General features: G+C 41.9%; 2 protein-coding genes across 9 annotated transcripts in view; one reads left to right on the forward strand and one right to left on the reverse strand.

Moving 5' to 3' along the window:
• Positions 1-18,954, reverse strand: part of CFAP74 (cilia and flagella associated protein 74) — a 121,340-nt gene that overhangs the window by 95,497 nt on the left and 6,889 nt on the right. For 4 of the 8 annotated variants that reach the window (XR_012897383.1, XM_075906898.1, XM_006119221.4 and 1 more), the window contains exons 2-5: positions 14,543-14,699; positions 13,628-13,724; positions 12,308-12,454; positions 2,518-2,616 (exon numbers count right to left, since the gene is read on the reverse strand). Coding sequence is in view for 5 of the 8 variants with exons in the window: in XM_075906898.1 (XP_075763013.1) it covers positions 2,518-2,616; positions 12,308-12,454; positions 13,628-13,724; positions 14,543-14,672 (473 nt within the window). In the remaining 3 variants the exon portion in view is untranslated. Of the gene's footprint in view, positions 1-2,098; positions 2,198-2,517; positions 2,617-12,307; positions 12,455-13,627; positions 13,725-14,542; positions 14,700-15,680; positions 15,720-18,954 lie in introns of those variants that run through there. The other 4 variants (XM_075906897.1, XM_025182669.2, XM_025182673.2 and 1 more) reach the window with 3 other exon arrangements.
• Positions 1-18,954, forward strand: part of GABRD (gamma-aminobutyric acid type A receptor subunit delta) — an 80,399-nt gene that overhangs the window by 130 nt on the left and 61,315 nt on the right. The gene's annotated exons all lie outside the window — the stretch shown is intronic.

Consider the following 18,954-nt stretch of genomic DNA (forward strand, 5'->3'; position numbering starts at 1 on the left):
GTGTCATTACATTCTCTGTAAGTTTATCATATTTTCATTGTGGCCATTGAGTCAATGGCACTTAGATTTTGCCTGCTGAGTGCTACAATGACAAACTTGCATAAAATGAACAGACTGCAGGTAGCCTTATTTTTAGAATTCATCTTCCATTATTAAGGTGCAAAATAAAATTTAGTGAATCTGTGAACTACATGTAAAACTCCACAGACTTTATCTATATAAAATACTTCATGGTAAGGTATAAATGAAGTATCCATGAGACTGTCAGGTACATTTTATATATCACTGATATGATGACAGCAATAGGTTGTCATGGTTTGATTCTCAAAGTGAGGCATGTTTGTATTCCCATTAATGCTTGTATTTCTCATAGGAATCACAAGACAGTCTCTGTAAATCAAGATTGTTATCTCACACAAAATAACTAATCCAATGGCCATCATTTTGTTTTGTTTGTTATCATAATTTGTGTGTAGCTTTTAGGAACGGTATTTCTTTAACTATTTTAGATTAGGTTAGTTCACACATGTATTGTTAATGAGCATCAGTCAAACAAAAATGGAAATATGAGAAAACATGGGGGAGACTCAGGACTGACTTAAATAACACATGTATAAATACAGGGTAACTTCCTGAAAACCAGTTAAGATCCTCCAGATTTATATCGGTGAATACAGTGACAGAATTTGGGCCATATTATTGAAGAGGAGACAGAAGAAGTCTGAATATATTTCATGTAACAGGACACTAGTTGTATCTGTTATTCCTCTTCAGTTTGTTGTAACTATTGTGAACAACCTAATTATTTCTGAAAACAAAAACAAACAAAAAAAACCACTGTGCGCTTTAATCCCATAAGTGAAAGTGTGGTTGAAGAACAGTAGCATCAACTAATGCTCTCTTAATTAGCATGATTTAGTTATTGTTAGCAACAGACAAACAATTCCTTACTTCAATTTATTTTGTGGTGGAGCACTATAGGTTAATAATAATTTGAAGATTTTATTTTTAGTTAATGGGTTTGTTATTATTTGTTAAAGATTAGTAGAAAATATGTTTATCTAGTAAAACAAAAAAATGTTTGGGATAAAGAAGATGAAAATTACACAGAAATCAGAAGCAAAATGTTTTTACCATATTTACCACTGGAACAGTAAATCCTATGAACAGTATTAGGATATTGCCATAAATCAATATGATGGTCCAGTGCCCCCAGTACCACACACTAAAATTTGTGGAAAATTTTGGATTAGAATCTGGATCTGAATGTGTTCATGCAGGACACAGTGTGAGATTCAAAATTTAATTTATCACATACTTCAGTTTTTTACTATTACCTACAGCAGGGGAAGGGAACCTAAGGCCTGGGATGCAGCCTCTGGCTTTTCTGGTTAAGGGCTCCCTCCTGCCCCCCAGCATTGGGGCTCTTGAGCTGATGCTCCAGGCTCCCTCCCCCCCACCCTGCCCTCCTGTGGGGCTGGAGCATACAAAATCTACTAGCCTGGGCCCCCCCGGCTCTGGTGTGCGAGGGGAATGTGGGGTATATCCTTCTCCTTTTTAGTCAGGGGTGACATCAGTGAGGGGTTTTCTTTGTTGGTTTTGGTTTGGGTTTTTGTTTTTTTGTTTTGGGCTTTTTTGTTTTGTTTTGCACTCGTGTGCGGCCCCAGACTGATTTTTCTGTGGGTCAGTAGCTCTGACCTAAAAAAGGTTCCCCAACCCTGACCTACAGTGTTTAATATTCTTAAATTACTTTGAGCTCCTTGGATACAAGTTGCTATAGAGAAAACATTCAATGGGATCTCAAAAAGCAGATTTCAGGTAACTAAAGAGTTATCATTCCCATTTTATAGATAAGCAAAGGGAGGCAGGAACCCGCTTGAGGTCTCACAAGTCAGTTACAGAACAAAGTAAAGAATTCATGAGTTCTGATACCTAGTTCCCTGCTCTTCCTACTAGGAAATCCTGCATTTGATCATTCCACCTTGTCAATGTTGTCCAAATGCAAAGGATTAACTCAAATATCTGCCGTCATGAGACGTTCCTTTAACCCCCAATTCACACTTCTTATTTCACAGCAATTGCCTTAGTAGCATCTTACCTCTGAACAGGAAACTGCACAGATGAGCCTTTTCCAAGCTACTGTACTGCTGCTCTGTATATCCAGTGAAAGGTAGTGCTGGTGTGAATAATAAGTTGCCTGGAGAGTAATTGCATCACTTAGTCTTCACCAATTTGGGACCTAACCTGTCTGATCTGTTCTCCAAGCACAGCATGACCATGCAATGCTCCTTGCCAGATGGCATGGCCCACTGAGAGATAACAGCTTGTTTTTTTATCCTGATAATGGCAATGGTGTCATTTGATAGATTCAAGAATATGTTTAACAATATTATCAAACATTTTCAACAATAAGAAGAGGGAAAATGTCACAAAGTTTATTTCATTACCTTTCCCTCCCCATGTGTAAACCCAGAGCATGCCAATAATCTGTGACAACCAGAAATACCCTCTACCTACATATTTCCAGCCTTTTTCCCTTCTTCTATTTTGGTCTCTGTGCACTCTCGTTCTTTTGTTAGCATTTCGAGCCGCAGCTGGCAGGCACTAAGCTTCTCTCTGAAACAAACAAAAAATATACTTATTTATATCTGGTATATTTCTCATGCCTTTTCTTGAAGCGTATCTGTTCCTTAGGATCATAGTTGGATCCTATCAAGAGTTTCTTTAGGGACACTTGCAAACTTTAAAATATTTGTACCAGGAATTTAGAAAAAATATATATAACATCTTAATTCTGATTTCATTCGGAGTTCTAGTGTCATCTACTAATGACGATGACAAAGAATATTTTTAAAATTTAGCCTCCTTCAGCATATTTTTAACTTGGGTTTTATACTTTTTGACCTTCATGCAAGAAAACATTTAAGCTGGGTGTTTAAGTTCATGAATAGTCCCACTGACTTCAGTGAGACCACCTATGTCATTAAAGGCAAGTGAATGTTATTGTCCAGGGCTTGATCCAGAGTTGAGTGAGATCAGTGGTCTTTGGGACAGACTTAGGAATTGTTATGTCAACAGCCACAAGACCTGAAGGCTTTTATTTATTCAGTAAAGCATAAAAAGAAACAATGCAGGTGTCTGTATGACACCATGGCGATCTGCTTTACATTCTGGAGGGACCCCCTTGAGCAGTAAATCGGAAATTCTGTGTGTCTGGCTAATTTTGTATTTGGCTCCTTTGTACTAAGACTGCAGCTATGATAATGATTTTAGCTGACGAGTGGACAGAAGCTCACTAGGAACTAGAAACACCACTTCATTTCACACAGGCTACAATATAGTCAGATAATTGACTTGGTCACTTTAGGTCACTGGTTCAAAAGTTAAGACTCCATATGCCTTCATAAATCTAAGCTACCCAGTCACCATGATATTTGTAACTGTTAATAGAATTATGTTTGATAGTGAAGTACAAGAATCGTTACCCTTGCTCTGCAAAATAATAGCAATTAATAAGGGAAATCATTCACAGCATGTCACTATAAAATAGGTTATAGACAGTGGAGCTTCAAGTACAGTTGTAAATGGCACTTCCACTTTAAAAATTGCATGATATTTACCAATAAAAGCCCCTTTTCAAGGAAGATTCAATGATAATTATTAGGTTTTGTTTATGATGAAAAAAAAATGTTGCAGACAGCTGTTGGCCTCTCTACTCCCAGGCATCAACTTCCTGCCACTCCGAGATGATTGCACAATTGGGGAGGACACGAGTTGACATCTTGAGTGCACACATTGGGAGGATAATGACTAAATGGCAGGAAATGTCTAGAAATATTGCACTTTGCAGATTTATATTTATTTTCCAAAAAGTTATCTAAAATAGAAAATAAAAGCTGAAAACCCTAAACTACAGCAGCTCTTCAAGAACACCGTTTATTTATAAATTCACAGAAACAGTTCTTTTAAAACTTTCTCTTCTCAGCTGCATAACAATAGCTCAACAATGATACTCAAAATTGAAACTTCCTAGTTACCTTTTTATTATAATGTACTGTATGTTCCATTTCCTTTTTGTCACAATGTTACAGAATATAAAAATAATAACTGTTTTTTCCTAATAATTTGGAACAGTCGTTTGAAATATGATCATTACTGAGTCAAACCCCCAGGTGGGAATTAGACCCTTCATGCATGACTCTCCCTGTCCCATGTGAAAAGAAATAGCAACTGCTGCCATAGTTTCATTTCCATCTCTGGTGAAACCTCCTGGAGTGTGCTCCAAGGATGCAGGCTCTGCTATAAGAGAGAAGAGTGGGCAGAGATGGATGAGCACAACTTTCCTGCTGTGTACTGCTGAGATTTCTAGGAAGAGATAATACAATCTTTCCCACTCCTTTGTATTTTATTCCTGCCACCCACCACATTTCTGTTTTTTTAATTCTGCAGATTTTTTAATTGTAATTAGTTCTGGCGTTTTACTATGTGTGGAGGAGCGGCTCCCTCCTCTTCCCAGCCTACCTTGGGCCTATTGGCTACCCGGCCGTCCCTTCAATGCAGTTTTCCAACTTTTTGCCTCGGTGGCAGTTCATTGTAGTCCCAAACGGATCTTTCCCGCTGATGGTAGGGGGACTCGGACCCGCCCTCTCTAACAGGTCCCAGCCCAAGGCCCTAAAGACAGGTACAGGTAGAGACCTTTCCGGCTGGTGGGGCTCCTGCAGAAATGCACCAGCCCACGGTAGGGAACCGTTTCCGAGTGGTCACTGACCATGCACCCCTCTGTTGGCTGCAGACGATGAAAGACTCAAACGCATGTATCATGCAATGGTATCTGTCCCTGCAGCCGTACTATTTTGATATCAATCATCACTCCAGACGGTCCCATGGGAACACAGATTTTTTTTCAAGAGTACCGTTGGACCACGATGATAAAGGGACAGGGGTAAGAGGGTACTTGAAGGGTGTGTGTGTGATGGGGCAGACTTACTACACAGGAGCGGAACTGATCCACTCAGCCCACGCCTACCCCCGCGCTTTACAGGGTGCGCAGAGAGCAGTCGGCCACCTGTACTGCCTGTTCCCTCGCGGCAGCCCAGCTGAGTGGCACCATGGCCGGGAGATGCCGAGCGCAGCTGCAGCAGCAATATGCTAGACAGTACGTCATGGGGGTGGGCGGGGTCTGGGGAGGCTACGGGGAACGTACATCAGGGGAGGGGCTAGCAAGGGGATGGGCCAGGCGGGTGGTTCAAAAGGGGTATGAGCACGAGGGGGGGGAGAAGGGAGAGAAAGTGAGAGAGTGCAATAGACACAGATGGAGGAGTGTCAGGAGTAGGTGGGCGAAAGGGAGTAGGCAAATGGGCGAGGGAGTAGAAGGATTGGGGGAACGCCAGGAGAGTCCCGGAGTAAAGACGCGGAGGAGTGGGTGGAGTAGGAGTAAGATGGGTCCGCTCCGGTGGCACCTGGAGGGGTAGGAAAGCGGCCCAGGGTGGGGCCTCACAGCCCACGGGCTGGTGCGTTTAGGCAGGAGCCCTACCAGCCGGACAGTTCTATACCGGTACCTGTCCTTAGGGCCCTGGACTGGGACCCGTGAGAGAGGGCGGGTACGGGTCTCCCTACCCCCACCCGCCATTGGCGGGAGAGATCCATTTGGGACTACAATAAATTGCCACCGAGGCAGGAGAGTTGGAAAACTGTGCATAGAAGGGACAGCTGGGTAGCCGCTAGGCCCAGAGTAGGCTAGGAAGAGGGGGGAGTGGGGAGCCGCTCCTCCACACCATGTCAGAGGCTTTGTGTTTCTGTTTCATACTCAGGTCTGTAACTCTACAGTTATCTTTGAATCAGACCCCTATCCTGGTCCTCACATCCACACGTTGTCTAAATCCTACAGGTTTTGTACATAAAAATCACTAACATACAGTGTTTCCTATCAATCTGCACACCTAAAAATATTGGCCAAGCTCTCATCATTCTGCATCTTATTACTACAAAATTCTCCTCTGGACTTGACAAATGCAAATTTGCCCTCATTCAGATCTATTCCGATTGTTGCTCCAAAAATAATTTTCTATACCAGGGGCTGTCAACCTTTTTCCTTCTGAACTCCCTCTGCAACAGGCTATAAAATTCCATGGCCCACCTGTGCCACAACAACTGTTTTTCAGTAGATTAAAAGCCAGGGCCAGCATTAGGGGGTAGCAAGTAGAGCAATTGCCCAGGGCCCTATGCCACAAGAGGCCTTATGAAGCTAAGTTGCTCAGGTTTTGGCCCCAGGCAGTGAGGTTCGGGATTTGGTTTTCTGCCCTGGGCCCCAGTGAACCTAATGCTGGCCCTGCTCTCTGGTTTATTTTGGCAGACCCCTGGAAACCTGTTCACGGCCTCCAGGGGGCTCTGGATCCTTACTGAGAAATGCTGTTCTAGACTTTCGCTTTGCCCATGTCACCCCTCTTTGCATCCCTTCCCCCTTGTGTGTTACATCAAACATAAGCTGCCTGTATTCACTTCAGTGCTTTTCATGGCCTATCCACACCCCAGCTCTGATTCAATATTGAGCTGTTGACCCTTGGCTATCAATGCCAGGCTCCCTCACCCCTTGTTGAATTTTCAAACAAGCACATTTGCGTTGTCTTGCATGCTGCCCTTATGTTTGGGGTGTACTCCCCAGGTACACCCACAAAAACAACGTATTATCCGTCAAAGAATGGTGGTAAAATGTGCTTTTGGGCATTTAAAGGGAAGGTACCCTACTGATTAGGTTAGACCTCAGTGAAAGCAACATTCCTATTGTTGCTGCAGCCTGCTGTGTACTCCATAACGTTTGAGAGAGTAAGCGGGAAATGTATATGGCAGGGTTGTGTGGGGGAGGGGGAAGGGGATTAAGGCAAGAACCTACCCAGTAATCAAAAGCAGCCAGACACCAGGGCAATAAGGAGAGCATAGTGAGGGGAACTACAAATCAGAGAGGCTTTGAAATAAAGCTTTATGAATGACTAGACAGCAATTTTGTGGGCTGTGCCCATCTACGTGTTTTGTTAGTCTATAAAGTGCTACCGGACCTTTTGTTGTTATTTAAGTTTATCCTGTACAGACTACCTCGGCTACCCCCTGAAGCCTCTGAGCAATTTGAGAGTCATGCATGTTGTTCTTAATGAGCTGCCCCTGCATTCAGTGTACTTGCCTGTATTTCTCCCACCTCCAGTACAAGCAATAAAGAGAATGTTGTTCAGAAATCACGCATGTTTATGTAGGGAACACAGCAGGGGCAGAAAAGGAGTTCAGGACGAGAGCTTTGCATATATGCGTGTATGATCACAATTGTGAGATGAACAGCCTTTTGCTTCAGGACACATCCCTGGGGGTTGAGTATGAGGCTGTCCTTGACTTTCCCAATGTGTTCTAGGGCCCCTGAGAGAGGAGGCTATGGGACTCAGTGAGGAGGGAATGGCCACAAGGGCTAGACGGGATGCCTGTGCATGTAGCTGTCCTTGAAGGTTGCCATGTGGTTTATCTCATCTGCCATGGTCGTCAAGATTCTCTCCTGGTTCTTCCAGTTCCCTGCAGCCGTGCGATTCTCCACTCGTTAAGTGCTCCCTGTCCAACTGTGCTCACTGCTCTTCCTGCTGTAACGAAAAGTGAAGGATATAAAACCTAATCTGTTAGCATAAAAGAAAGGTCTGTCTAAAGACAATAGGGATGTGTTATGTACAAGACCACAGTTATGCTTTTAAGTGGCCACTATTCAGCAGGTACAACACAGAGTTCTTAAGGGAGCAGTTGGACTCAGTTTGGTGGCAGGCATGGTAAAAAACAGGCAGGGGCTCGAGCCTGCAGGGCAGAAAGGGACTCTCACAGCACCTGAGTATTTGGTAACCCCCATATTCCAGAAGAGTGCAACTTTTCCTTACTGCAGGAGCCTGCAGTTGGGAGGGGGCCTGAGTGTGGCAGCAAGATGCGGGGTCAAGGCACAGTGCCTAGCCAGTAATCACACAGAGTGATAGGAGCAGATGTTGACTGAATGTGGCAAGAAATTTATGTTGTAATGCTTTGTGCTGCAATGATGCCAGACTACTTACTACTGGCTTGGCATGGAAAGGTGTCCTACCGTGGAGGATGGAATAAGGTAAGGATGTTAAGAACTAGTCGACTATCTGATAAGCAAATGGTCATAAGACAGTCAAGTCAACTAGTCGCTTCTCCCCCGCCTCGCCCCCACTTGCTGCCTCTATCAGAGGCCACAGCATTTCAAAGTGGCCACACACAGCCCATACCTCAGGCTCCGTGTGGTGCTGCCACTTTCCCCGGCTCCATGCAGCATTTCAAAGCAGCAGCGCTACATGGAGCCTGGGGTCAGCGAAGTCCCACTGCTCCCCTGGCTGCACGTGGAGTTCCAACTTTGAAATGCACAAAGAGCCCACTGGGGCTCTTGTACAATTCAAAGGAGGAATACGGAAGCGCCTATCAACTGGTCGAGTAGTGAATGGAAATTCAATAGACTACTAGACTAGTAAATTAATTGATATTTAACATCCTTAGAAGAAGGCAGGCTCCCCAGAAACATTGTGAGAAGGATCAAAGAGTTCCTCTATGAGAGCTTTATGGAGATGTGCAGGGAGGATTCCTGCTCCATCTCCTGACAAATTAACAAGCTATTCCAGGGACTCTTCCACTCCATTGTGTAGGCATAGTGGCCACCACAGATCACACCCACAGATCATGCCTTATACCACTTGTAGAATGACAAAAAATGTGAACTCACCAGGAGTGCCCTCCCTGAGATCAGTGCCCACCTTTAAGATGTCCTGGGAGTGGGGGATTGTCTCCAATGTTATAAAAAGGTCCTGGCTGTCGGTGACATCAGTTGCCCCCACTTGCCTGCTGACCATTCTCCTCCTCCTCATCCACACAGTCCTCCACACTGTTGCCCAAGGAGTGTCTTCAGAAGAATTCATGGACTGGCTAGGGAAGCTGGTTGGGTCCCCCCCAGGATCCCATGTAGCTACTCATAAGAAACAGCATGTTTGTGGCGATGATCCAGACCATCTGCTTGCCTCCTTTGTCTTCTGACACAACTGCCTCAGCTCCTTTATTTTCATGCGGCACTGCTGGGCGTCCCTGGTGAATCTTTTCTCCTCCATATCCTTTGTGATCTTGGCATAGATATCTGCATTTCTTTTGCTTGTTCATAGTTCTGTGAGAACAAATTTCTCTCCCCATACAATAATGAGGTGCAGGATCGTCTGCACACTCCATGCTAGTGCTTGTCTGCAATCCTGAGAACTCATGGAACTTATGATCAGGTGTGCTGCTCAGGTATGCTGCCTGCTCTGAGGTCTGCTCAAATAAAAATTCACATTTTCCCAGGGCTTTTTTTATTCACCTGGGGAATAGTGGAGTTGAAAGTCCTTGCCAGAACAGGCACCACAGGGCACTGTGGAACACCTCCTGGAGTCCAAGAACTTTGACTTTCCAATATCGTAAAGGCAACCATGCAAGGTCAAATTTAGCATTACTCCTTGTGGAGAGCTGGAGTACCAAAATTGACTTTAACAACCCTTAAAAATTGATGGAACAGGCTTAGAGGTATGGACTCATTATTTAGAAATTCGACTTGATGCAGCTAAATTCGATCTAAACTACCAGTGTAGGCCAGGCCTGAGCATTGCAACACCTAAGTGGCCAAAGAGTCTAGTTTTCTTTTGTAAGGTCTTTCAATTCTAAGGTTACATTGTACTGTTATTACACTCAGTCTCAGAGCCAGCCTTATGGAAAATTGTGCTCTGGGCACACATCTATCATGCCCATCAGAAGCAGGTATCACGTCATTGCAGAGTGCACTGTTTGAAGCCAGGTGAGCCCATGCCGGTGTATGGCTCTGAAGGCAGTTCGAGACCGGAACCTTCTTTTTAAACTAACACTAACAATAATAACAAACAACATTAGAACTGCTAATAACTCTAATTACTATCTAATTACAATGAATTAGTTTATGAGGAGACAAGTTTAGCGAGAGCACTGCAGAGTTCCGTCCAAAGCCGGGGAAGGTAGAAAGGAACTGAAGGGGAGAGGAGCTGCTCATGTGCGATGGTACCAGGGGAAGCCTGTGTACTCAGCGCGCCGAGCATGCGCAGCCCCCTAATTCACTGCTATGCAAAAATCCGTCCAGAGGCGCAGGGGTGCTCAGCACCTAACGTGGAGCATCCCCAGGGACACCTCTCAAAGAAGAACTTATATTTTGGCCTCCCTTGCTTCCACTGCCTCTCTTAGTTCCCCATCCATCCCTCCATCCTGTCTGGCCCACACTGCTTCTCTGGGCTCCCCACACAGACCCCAGCTCTTGCTGCTTCCCCACATTCCCCGTCATCCTTGAGCTTTGGCCACGGAATCGTCAGTGTTTGTCCACCTCACCCATCTGTGAGGCCAACCCTAATTGCACTGACAAAAAGCATGTCACCTGCTTTATTTCACAATTTCTTAACTTTTAAGAGTGACTCGTTTTTCATTCAAATAACATGGATATTTAAACTATGCAGTTTGAGGGGCAGACTACTGGGATTAACTTTTAGGACAGACTACAGAACAGCTGAAATAATGGTTCCTTCTTTGAGTTTTCATAATCTCTGCTGATCATTTATGAGTCCCTAGGCATGAATTCCCAGTGCCAAACACTCCTAACTCACTATATAACTTGCTGATAATTTTCCTTGGCAGCTCAAATAGCTTTTGTGATTAACTTGACTTTTTCCCCTCTCCTTTTGTTGCATTACACATTATGCATACACAGCATGAGTTGGCCACATTTTACTGTATAGGATTGCTAGTAAAATATAAAGCAATGGAAATTATTTTCAATATGAAAAAGCAATTTCTCAAACAATTAATTCTTGTTCTGTTTCAGAAAAGGGATTATTAGTGCTTATTATACATTAAAATTAATTATGTTTAAAAATCTCTAAGTGATTGTAAACTCAGGGAGCTTATTTAAAAGAATCACGGCTGCTCAGCCATAAACACAACAGCAACACGTTAGAGATTTTGAATAGCAAACAAAATCCTGAAAATATGTTGTTAGCGAAATACGAAGGCAAAGTACAACTCTGATTTTCGAGGTTTCAGTAGACCACCAAACTCTGAATTATCTACTTGATATTCCCATTAGCAAGATGAGTTACTGATGTTGCTTAGAAGTAATTTAGAGAAGCATTGTCAGTAGGTATTTTGTAGTAAAATATTCCTTTTATTAATGCTAATCAGAATTTTTTGGTATCCTGTTTAAGTCATATCAGTCCCCTTTTAGCCATAGCCATTTAAAAAGAGGAATTAATGATGTTGTTTAATGTACAGGCCTAAAAGAACATTGCCAGTGTAAATCTGTTTCTGTGGTTGAACTTAAGGGACAAATCTTCAGATGATGTAAACGTCATAGCTCCACTCACATCAGTGATGCTATGACAACTTACACTAGTTTCAAAGGGGTAGCCATGTTAGTCTGAATCTGCAAAAGTGGCAAGGAGTCCTGTGGCACCTTATAGACTAACTGAAGTGTTGGAGCATAAGCTTTCGTGAGCGAAGACCCACTTCATCAGACGAAATGGGTGTTTGCCCACGAAAGCTTATGCTCCAACACTTCAGTTAGTCTATAAGATGCCACAGGACTCCTCTCCGAACTTATACTAGTTGAGGATCTTAGAGGAGGCTGTTTTTTCTGCCGTTTCCTCAGCAAATTCCAGTTGATTTAAATACAGGTTTAAATGAGAGCAGGATTTGGCATATGGCTAGTATATGCAACTAATATCCTGAGTATCACACAAAGACTTATAGTGTGGACTTATAGCATGGGAGTTATTGGGTTTATATTCATATGACCACCGTTTTTTATTATCTATAAAACCAACAGGTGTCTCTCTCAAACTATTTGTATGATTTAGTATAGAGGAATAAAAATTGAGAATAACTAAGTCTTCACAAAAAGGGCCACTAACAGATTTAAAGACCTTTAAATCTGAGCCTTCTTCACTTGTGTTACAAGATAACTGAAAATGAATTTTTAACATCCAATTTACTTGTCATTCAGTTCGAACAATGAAAAGAGACTAGTAATGTTCATTCTGGATTACAGGCATGTAAGGAGGCAGCATGGCCTCCTGTTGACCCGGAGGAGCAAGTTCCCCTAAAAACACCTTGGTGAGTGGTACCAGAGCGCCCCGGCCCTCAGGAAGCAGAAGGGTGGGGCTGGAAGTATAAGAGAGGGAGCTCCCAGCTCAGTTGGAGCCTAGTAGCCGAGCAGGGAGGAGGTCTATGGCTAAACACTAACCTGTGTTTTTGGATGGTAACGTCCTTTTCTTTGGCTACATTGTCAAGCTGGTTGAGATTTCTGCGCAAGTTTAATATCTGAACTTTGTCTGCATTCTTCAGGGTCTTATTATTATTACCATTGTTAATGGGGCACTCCTGGATTTCCCTTTAGAAAAAACAAACAAACTTCTACTGTCATAAATGATTAACCATTGCAACAATGTTGAGGCATTGAATAGTTATTTGGGTTATATGAACACACATTTACACACTTTTTTCTTTTCTTTCTTAAATTATTTTTCAATCATAAGTATGAATGTATAGTAAGCATAAAAACACAAAGAAAAAAATTATAAAATCAGCACTAAAATCCTTGTTATGCACATGTAAACCAGAGACAAACCTCAAATGTTAAATGCACAAATTCATATTTAGGGAACTAAATAAGTGACCTGATGTTCAAAGATACTGAGCATACACAGCTCTGCTTTACTTTACTGGGAAATGTGTGTGTTCAGCACTTCTGAAAAAATAAAGTCATTTATTTAAGCACTTTTAGGCTCCCACATTTGAAAATGCTGGCCTAAATCTGTAAAATTCCAGATTCCTGGAAAGTAATTCAAAGTCATTATGACTTCCTTAGAATGTATTAAAAAGCAGTAGATTAAGGAGTACATGTCCCACAGAATGTATAAACTATTGCATGTTGTCATTTAGGTCTCATGAAATCTCTAGAGAGAAGGGACTGGTGGTTCTATTTTAGAGCACTTTGAGTTTCATTGCTTATGGAACTGAGAACATATCTGGCTACAGCTAAGTATGTGTGATATGCAAGTTTCCTCATGTAAACAGGCTAATGAATTTTACTATTCCCTGATCTGCCTCACTCCTGATATCCTCATGCAGAGTTTAACTATCTTGCCATGTGACCTGTGTTAGATTTTTTAACTGTGGTCTCCTAAGATTCAAGTATTATTTTAGTCTGCTGTACCATTTATCTGCTGCCACAAAGTAGGTATCAGTATACTTGTACTAACACTGTATATTCAGCAGCATATGTCCCAACCCTCTTAAACAAACAAATGTCTCACTTACTGATAGGTCTTACTGAATTCCACAGGATTTATAGGGTCCAATGTTTATTTGCATCTTACTATTACTATCTATGCCTTGCTGTTTTCTCTTATTAGAACAGCTTTGTCAGAAAGGCCTATAATTCTTTCCCATAAAGAAATCCAGAGTATTCTTGAAGTTGTGATAAATAAATCTTCTGTCACAAAAAGCAAATTAATACCAAAAAAAATCCTCAGTATAGTTGATGAGTATACAAATTACTCACACACTAGAATTAGAGTCCTCTCCAACTCCATCAGAAGCATCCTTGCTTCTGATTTCATCCTCCTCCTCCTCCTCTGTCTCTTCTCCAATCTTGTGTCCTAACAAAAATTAAAGAAAAACAACAGTTTAATAAAGATACTTTTGACATTAAAATGTACATTTCCTGCCAAGTCAAAACATGACAAGCAGCATGAAGATGACATCTTAAAAGCTTTATTGGTGTGTATAATAAAAAACTTCTCATCACAAAATACACATGAAAGCAATTTTATACCTAGGAAATAAACAGACAATTGCTCTCCAGTTGTCACTGACAATCAAATATAAGTGCTATAGGAAGAAAATCTGTGTTAGCCAAATGGAATTCAGGACTTATGGATCATTGATAGGTTTTGGCAGGCAGTATATTAAAATGTTGTTCACCAAACGCTAACCTATATGACTGTATGCATTTATATTTTTTTAAATTCTTTTTAGCTTACTGCAACACTCATTTAGTGAGAATAATTTCTCACTAAATATTTATGTGGTGTGTGTGTGCCAGGATGATGATGATAAAATGCTTACGTAAGACATTTTTCATTTTAAGGTCAGTGGCAGCACTGCACTATAATAATGGGTAATAGAAAACAAAAAAGAAGGTTGCATTAAGTAAAATAGTTGTACACTATCCTTGTATATTTGACAAGTAGAAGTACAGGGAATACCCTGTGACAGACTAAATTCTATTTAGGTACACAGCATAAATCAGAAGTAACCTCATTGGAGTCAACAGAATTACTTTAAAATTATATCAATATAATATCTCAGTTTGACTCCAAATGTGTTGTGTGGACTGAATTGTACCATCTCAACCAAATGAGAAAATATATTAGTATGTTAGCATTTGTAAATTAGCAAACTATTTCACCTTTACCTTTTAGCGGGTTCACCACATGCCAGAACTGATCTGTTGCACTGTCATCGTCATCTTTTTCTTGTTCCAAAAATGGTGTAGCAGCTGTCTGCTCCTTTTCACAAATATCAAAGAACTCAGTATCTTCCATACTGGCAATTCTTTTAATAGAATTCAGCTACCAAAGAAAATAATTGGTGTATGAATATTCCCACTCTACACACAAATGCTGACTATATTTTGAGATGAATTAATCACATTTGATCAAGCAGATCTTTCATATATGTGAAATAATTGGCTACAATTAAACGTTTAATTACTAGCTGCACACTTTGAGTTTGGATTTTAATGTATCTCTTAAAGAGAAAACTAGGCCATTTCTAGAGTATTTTCCTATCATAATAAGGTCAACAATGACGTAGTGCTTCCAAATACATTTTTATCCTGTGATTGAAACTGCTAGTTTTGTGAGAAATGTCAGGTGTTCTATATTAGTTCATTTTTATTAATGTTCAAAAATATAATTTCACTCAAGCTATTTATGATAATAGACAAGAAAACAGATGTTTGGCATAGCCTTCGTTCATTTAACAAAATTATATACAAAAATGTATCAAGATAAATCAGTTTAAGAAACATGAACATTTACCAAACAAAAACATAATTTAGGTACTATAGGGGCGAAATCCAGTTTCCAAAAAAGTGCACAGATATGAACAGAAATAAAAGCAGGGCTATTCATGGTGTATGCATCTACCGTGCATCTAGTACCTAATCACTATAAGATTCACAATTAAGGTTAAGTCTTATGATCTTTGTAAACCCAAACATCCTACAAGTCAGTGAGAGGTTTCAGCCCACAAGTATTGCAAAAATCAGCTTCCTAATGTTATGATAGAAACCAGAGGCTAGATACTCAGGTGGTGTAAATTGGTGTAGCTCCATTATGCCAATTTATATCAGCTGAATCAGGGCCTAGAGTCATTAATTAGGTCATTTTACCCAACACCTTTTATATACAGAATTCTAGGTTAAAACATACAAACTAGTTTTATACTAGTGCACTATCTAGATACTGCACACTGGTTGTTTAATCTTTAATTGTAAATTTCCCTGCTTTTGTGGATCTTATATTTAGCAAGCCTCATGCTGAACTTACCTACACCACTGTAGGGAGCAATTCCATCAGAGTTAAAACCTATGTAAATGGGGAAAGAATCGGGCCCATCACATTTAACACAGTTTGTGTCTGAATTGCTACATAACCAGTTGAGAAAACAGTCTAATTAGTGACATCAGTAAAAAAGTATCTTTTATTATTTGCATTATAACACTCTGTGTAAATTGTTTTTTAAAAAAAAAAACAGATATTTTATTACTGTTTGGGTGCAACATATTAGCTGCTGAAAATAACAAATAACAATTAACATTCAACAGCACAATTGTGGATTTTTAAACAGAACAAATCTGGCCCATTGTTTCACAGACAGCAGTTTGTTTGCACAGTATAAGAGCTGATATTTGCAGACTGAGTTTGTCTATGAATTAAATATTGAAGAACGTGAGGAAGGCTCAGACTCTCACTTCTGATCATGCCTGTGACTGAAGTTTAGGACACAAAATGGAGGAGTAGAGAGAACCCAAGATAAAAGTTCTCATTTTGAAAAGTCCCATTTTCAAATATGACATAAGCACTTGTCAGATTTATAAAGATACTTATACACTTGAAGATGGACAGAGGTGTCTAGAGGGAATTTTGAATGTGCAAAAAGAGATAAAGATAAGGATAAGCTCCCACTAGAAATCACACTTGGAGTCTACCTGAATTGTTAGGTGCCTAAATACCTTTAAAAATCTGGCCATAATTGCCTAAATCACATTTGAAAATGGGATTGAAGAAGTATTGAAAAATTTACCCCAATAGCCCTGGAGTTCAATCAAAACATCAGGGTGAACTCAAGCTGGAATATAAAATAGTGTAAACTAATGCCAAACTAAACGATGGCTTAATCTGTCAAGGCACTAAAAACTCTGGCCCCAGGCCTGCAAAAAATGCTTAAGTATGTAATAGTCCCATTGAAGGGACTGGGAATGTTAATATATGTTGAGAAGAATTTGACCCCTTAGTGCCAAAAGGTAACTTGAACAAACCTCAATCCTACCTCTATAATACTGGACCCAAGAGCCTTATTCAATCTAGCCCTTTTAGGGGGCATCTGCATAGCCTGGAGCAGCAAGCCTCCCAATCTGGATTGACAAATTTGGGATTGCAATATGATTCTAAAGTAGCTGTGTAGCTCTTGTGTCTCAGGCAGGAGCTTGGGCTGTGAAGCCCACCTCCCTCTCCAGGCTTCCGAGACAGAACTCTAAGACTGAGTTGCAACTTCACAGCTCTGTCTACATAGCTTTTTAGCATAAGCCCAATGAGCCTGAGTCTACTGTTGACCCAGGTTGGAAGGCTCACTTCCATGGGCTATGTAGACCTACCCTTACTCAACTAATATATTATTACATATGCAATGACAAACAAACAAACAGGAAAAAAAACTACTACCCCCAGTGCCAAGTGTGACTTACAGGCAGTCCCCGGGTTACGTACAAGATAGGGACTGTAGGTTTGTTCTTAAATTGAATCTGTATGTAAGTCGGAACTGGCGTCCAGATTCAGCCGCTGCTGAAACTGATCAGTTTCAACAGCGGCTGAATCTGGACGCCAGTTCTGACTTACATACAGATTCAACTTAAGAACCACAGGCATCCCCAAGTCAGCTGCTGCTGAAACTGATCAGTAGCTGATTCCAGGAAGCCCCGGGGCAGGGGCTTCCTGTAGTCATCCACTGGTCAGTTTCAGCAGCGGCTGACTTGGGGACGCCTGGGGCAGAGCAGCTGGGGTGCTGCTGGGTTGGTCCAGTAGCGCCGCTCCTCGGCACTACTGGACCAACCCAGCAGCACCCCAGCTGCTCTGCCCCAGGCGTCCTGATTCAGCCGCTGCTGAAACTGAGCAGCAGTGGCTGAATCAGGACGCCTGGGGCAGAGCAGCTGGGGTGCTGCTGGGTTGGTCCAATAGCGCCCAGAGCGGCGCTACGGGACCAACCGGCAGTGCCCCAGCTGCTGTACCACAGGCGTCCGGAGCAAAGCTGCGGAGCACGGGGGCAGCGGGACAGCCCAGACGCGCCGTGGCTGTCCTGCTGCCCTCGGGCTCCGCGGCTTTGTTCTGCTTTGCTCCCCGTCCCCCTGGTCTGTAGGTACACAGTGTTCCGCCGCTTTGCTTCCTCTCCCTGGTCTGCTGGAGACCAGGGAGAGGGCCCCATTCGTAACTGCGGATCCGACATAAGTCGGATCCACGTAACTCGGGGACTGCCTGTACTTAGTCATGGAACTACAATAGCTGAGACACTGTAGGTACTCAATATGATCTGTTTAGTCACACAGATACTACGTGTGTGACATTTTAATAATGATCATACAGAATTTGCTGTGTGTGACATATTTATTCACAGACCTAAAGCAGCTGTAACAGGTTTTGGCATGTGGTTAGCAAACTGTCTGAACACTTCAATTTTCCTGGATCCACATAAATATTCCAGTCCTTTCCTACTGATCCTGGTATAACAACACAAGTAATCCTTCCACCTTGGCAACACTTTACCAGAACAGATTAGGCTCATAGTCTTTGTTTCCAATGTAGTTCTCTCATTGTTACCAGAAAATACTTCCCCAATGTTGATTAAATTTACCCAACCCTCAAATACCTTGTGGCATTCACTTAGACTTATTACCAGATGGTACATTATTAAGACTTTATTCATTCACTTATGCACATAAGTAGCCCCATTGACTTCAACTGTATGTGCCTAAGTCTTTTGCAGGACTGGGACTTAAATCAATACTTAGGGGAAGAAGAGGATGGTCTATTTTCCCTTTTGCAGGAAGAGACTAGGTACCCGATAGATATAAGGAATTAATTTGAACTAAAACAATAGCCACTGCTAAACCCAAATAAGAGTACCTAAGCAGGGTTTTATGGTGGTTTAATTAAATTGGTTAAAAGCATACCTTTTGTTAAAGTGACAGAGGTTTGTGTGCAGACAAGGCCTTATTAAACAGGCTTTGCGCTGGGAAACATGGCTGGGGGAATGACACTCTCACTGGTTGTTCCTTCAGCTGGTCATGCAGCCTCTGGGTCCATACAATCATCAGCCAGAAAGAATGGGTAGAATCCACCTGAATTCAGATGCCTACATCTCCCCCAGCAATCCACAAACCTCTAAACTCTGTAGGCTCTCAAATTCACTTGGCACCAAAGCTTTTGCCTCTGGGCATGCCCACTGGTCCCTCACTGTACATTCAAGGAAGAAGAAGGGGCGGTCATGGTGCCCACCTTGTAACTTTTAGCCCAGTGGTTAGAGCATTCACCTGGAATGTAGGAGACT

The sequence above is a fragment of the Pelodiscus sinensis genome, chromosome 23 (assembly GCF_049634645.1).
Source record: "Pelodiscus sinensis isolate JC-2024 chromosome 23, ASM4963464v1, whole genome shotgun sequence".
NCBI classification, from domain to species: domain Eukaryota; kingdom Metazoa; phylum Chordata; order Testudines; family Trionychidae; genus Pelodiscus; species Pelodiscus sinensis.